The sequence below is a fragment of the Limulus polyphemus genome, unplaced genomic scaffold (genome assembly GCF_000517525.1).
Source record: "Limulus polyphemus unplaced genomic scaffold, Limulus_polyphemus-2.1.2 Scaffold0, whole genome shotgun sequence".
Taxonomy (NCBI): Eukaryota; Metazoa; Arthropoda; class Merostomata; order Xiphosura; family Limulidae; genus Limulus; species Limulus polyphemus.
In genome coordinates this window covers 3,766,232-3,769,574 of record NW_013665610.1, presented here as the reverse complement: position 1 = coordinate 3,769,574, position 3,343 = coordinate 3,766,232, and the positions used below count along the sequence as shown (strand labels likewise).

Below are 3,343 nucleotides of genomic sequence, written 5' to 3'. Positions count from 1 at the left end.
CTATGTTTTAGTGTGTATGCATGAAACTTCATAGTACATTTCTCTGTTGTGTTTCTTCAGAAAAAGAAACAACAGCCAATCCAATGGAACTATTTCGGAACATCCTACTACATATCGTCAAATCAGTTCCAGTCAAATATTTGACTTCAAGAACATTTTACTTCGAGACCTTGCCCTCAGCAGAAGTGTGGGTGATCTCCTAGCTGTCAAAATGGCTGAAGTCAGCAATTCATACAGCACTGTATCAGAAATTTGGCCAAATAAAAAAGATGACTATGAACTTGGGGAAATTATTGGTCAGTATCTGCAAATACTTCACTAAAGAACAGTTTTTTTTTCATTTAATTATGCACTCATCATGTTCTTTCTTTTGAGAGTATCTTTTTTTTTTGGCAGTGTTATTTGTGAAATATTTTAATTATATTATTAAATTAATTTATATATATATGTTCTAATGTGCTAATTGTTTCATGAATTTAACAATATAAAATAGTGTGTAGTAATTATTTTGTCAGAATTATTTAAAGGCAAACTAATATGCATGTGGATATGTGTAAAAAACATAGTTTACACCCAGGCTATGTTATAAAACTATGTCATGTAAATTTGAAATCACTTCAGTTGATGTACAACTAATTTATATGTACAGTTTCTACTGTAAAGATATTTTGATCTGTGTTAACTGAATAATCACTATTGCTACATATGCCAGTTAAAAGTGATTAGTATAACTGTAGCCTGACAATGGAAGAATTTAATTTTGTGCAAAACTTATGGTACTCAATAATGCCTTTTATTAGCCCTGATAACATTATTTCAAGAGTGAAGGATTCAAGTCTGTCTTTGATTAAGGTACTATAAGAAATTTCAAATTTATTTTACACCTAACATGAAAAATAAATACAGTTTTTAAGTAGTCTTTTTTTAATTATTATTTTAAATGCTGTATTTTGTAAGAGTCCACATTAGTTACTGTCAAGTTATATTGCTTTTCCTTTCAAGATGTTATTGATGACAGCTTCTCAGGAAGTTCATGACTCTTCATCATCCATAGTATAATAGTATAAACCCAAGAAGCTTTGTGGAAGTTTAGCAAAATATTTTTAGAATATGACTATACATTAATTAGGTGTATGAAATTCTGAAAAGAAACTAGTTTACTCATTTACTACATCTGGGATGTATATATTTCTTAGTGCTCCTACCATGTCACACTGTGAATGGGACAAATGTTTCCCATTGTTGATGTTGTTTATGCCTTCCTCTGCTGGGTCCAGTTCATCATCTTCACTGTCATCACTAGGTGGAGAGCTTGCATCATCTTGTCTCATTGCCTCTTCATCATCACACATTTGAACACCACTTGACTCATTTTCAATATCTTCTAAGCTATTTGAATCAAATGCATCAAGCAAACTTACATAGTAATTAGTGTTACTACTCGCCACTCTAGCAATGTGGGCATGGTCAACACACAGTTCTGCTTAGGAATCTTGTTGGTTACTGAAGGGCTAAGTGGAAAACATTGAGGGAAACCATATATCAACATTAGGTTGGATGCCAATAAATACTTTCCAACTTATTTTACTCCCATACGTCACGTCACGTGCTGCAATTTTGAATGACAATGGGAAACATTTGTCACAGTTGCAGTGTGAGGGGGTGGGAGCACTTGGAAATATATTTCCCAGCTGGAGTGAAAGTGATATGAGCCAGTTACTGTGAACTTATCTGTTAATAAGTTTTCCCACTGACCTACTGTATTTAGAGACTTGTTACTTCAGACAGTAATAAACAGATAAACATTGTTATTGTTTTAATTTCATTGAATATGCTATTTATTAAACAAAACTGTTGGACATTCATTATGTAAATTTGTATTTCTTTTGCAAGTTTTCAACTCCTTAACTAATTTATGAAGTGAATGTCAAATAACTGTGTTTATTTGATAAACATTATAGTTGTACATAATATGATTTTTATCACAGTTGCTATATCTAATGAGAGAGAGAAAAAAATGTCCAGACTGTTAACCATGTTGTTATAGTAACTGAATAAGGTACTTACAATAAGTTTGTGACAATTGGATATCATTTGTTGTCATTGTTAGTAGCCTATATGATCATATTAGTCTAATTATTAAATAATAACACTTTTTTCCTAATTGTTATAACTGTATATTAATTACTAAGTAGTTTTTATCATTAGCTTTGTCTGCTAATTTACTGTTGTTTTCAGGGAAGTCCTGAGAATGACCGCTTCTGTGTTGGTTGTGTATAGGGTTTGATCCCAGATCTTCTTGATATAATGTTTGGTGCATTATTCACAATACAATCACTATATCAGTACACATCAAACCACCTAAAGACCCAATGAACAAAACATCATTTACAACATCCCCTTTGAATGTGGATTCTAATTATATTGGAGAAACAGAAAGATAAAAAAAAAAAGTATAGTTCTGGAGCATAATAGACATACAAATCTTAGAAATTTAAATATGTCTGCCATAACCTATTATGCCAAAGAATAAGAAGACACGATAAAATAACATAATACTAAAATAATAGGATATGAACCATACACAAGGAAAAAAACAGATAAAAAAAGAGTCATCCAAATCTACCTAACTGATAACACACTCAGTCAACCTAGCATAGGGTTAAGCCAAACCTGGATAATCCCTTGTGAAAACATTCAAATAATTGGTTGACTGAAATTAAAGTGGTTAAAACACCAGACTTTCCATCAAGAAAACCCAGGATAAAATCTTGGTCAGTACCAGCACCGAAACATTTTCATTCTTTGAAAAGGTTACTGCTTAGGTAGATGAGGGTAAGGGTATAGATTCGGTGTATCTGGATTTTCAGAAAGCATTTGACAAGGTGCGACATAAAAGGCTTGTAAAAAAAAATTAGCTCTATAGGTGTGGGGGATAAGTTGGCAAATTGGATAGAAGAGTGGCTGGATGAAAGAAAGCAGAGGGTTGTTACAAATGGAGTTCAGTTAAACTGGATTAATGTCACAAATGGGGTACCTCAGGGCTCAGTCTTAGGACCTTTGCTCTTTTTGATTTACATCAATGACATAGATGAAGGGATAGTCAATAAATTACTCAAATTTGCAGATGATATTAAGGTCTTGGGTGTTGCTAGCTGTGAAGAGGATGCTGCTGATTTACAAAAGGATTTAGATCATTTAGTGAGTTGGGCAAATAAATGGGAGATGGGTTTTAATTATAATAAATACAAGATAATGCATGTGGGTTATAATAATTTGAATTATAAGTATAATGTGGATGAGAATAACCTTAATAGTGTCATGTAATAGTTGATCAGTCTCT

The 3,343-nt window shown here is 32.3% G+C and overlaps 1 protein-coding gene across 2 annotated transcripts in view; it reads left to right on the top strand.

The window, feature by feature from the left end:
- The window catches only part of LOC106471801 (serine/threonine-protein kinase OSR1-like), a 65,388-nt gene that overhangs the window by 27,419 nt on the left and 34,626 nt on the right, over nucleotides 1-3,343 (top strand). For both annotated transcript variants that reach the window (XM_022382577.1, XM_013932775.2), the window contains one exon: nucleotides 61-296. In XM_022382577.1, coding sequence (XP_022238285.1) covers nucleotides 61-296 — 236 coding nt within the window. The remainder of the gene's footprint in view (nucleotides 1-60; nucleotides 297-3,343) is intronic.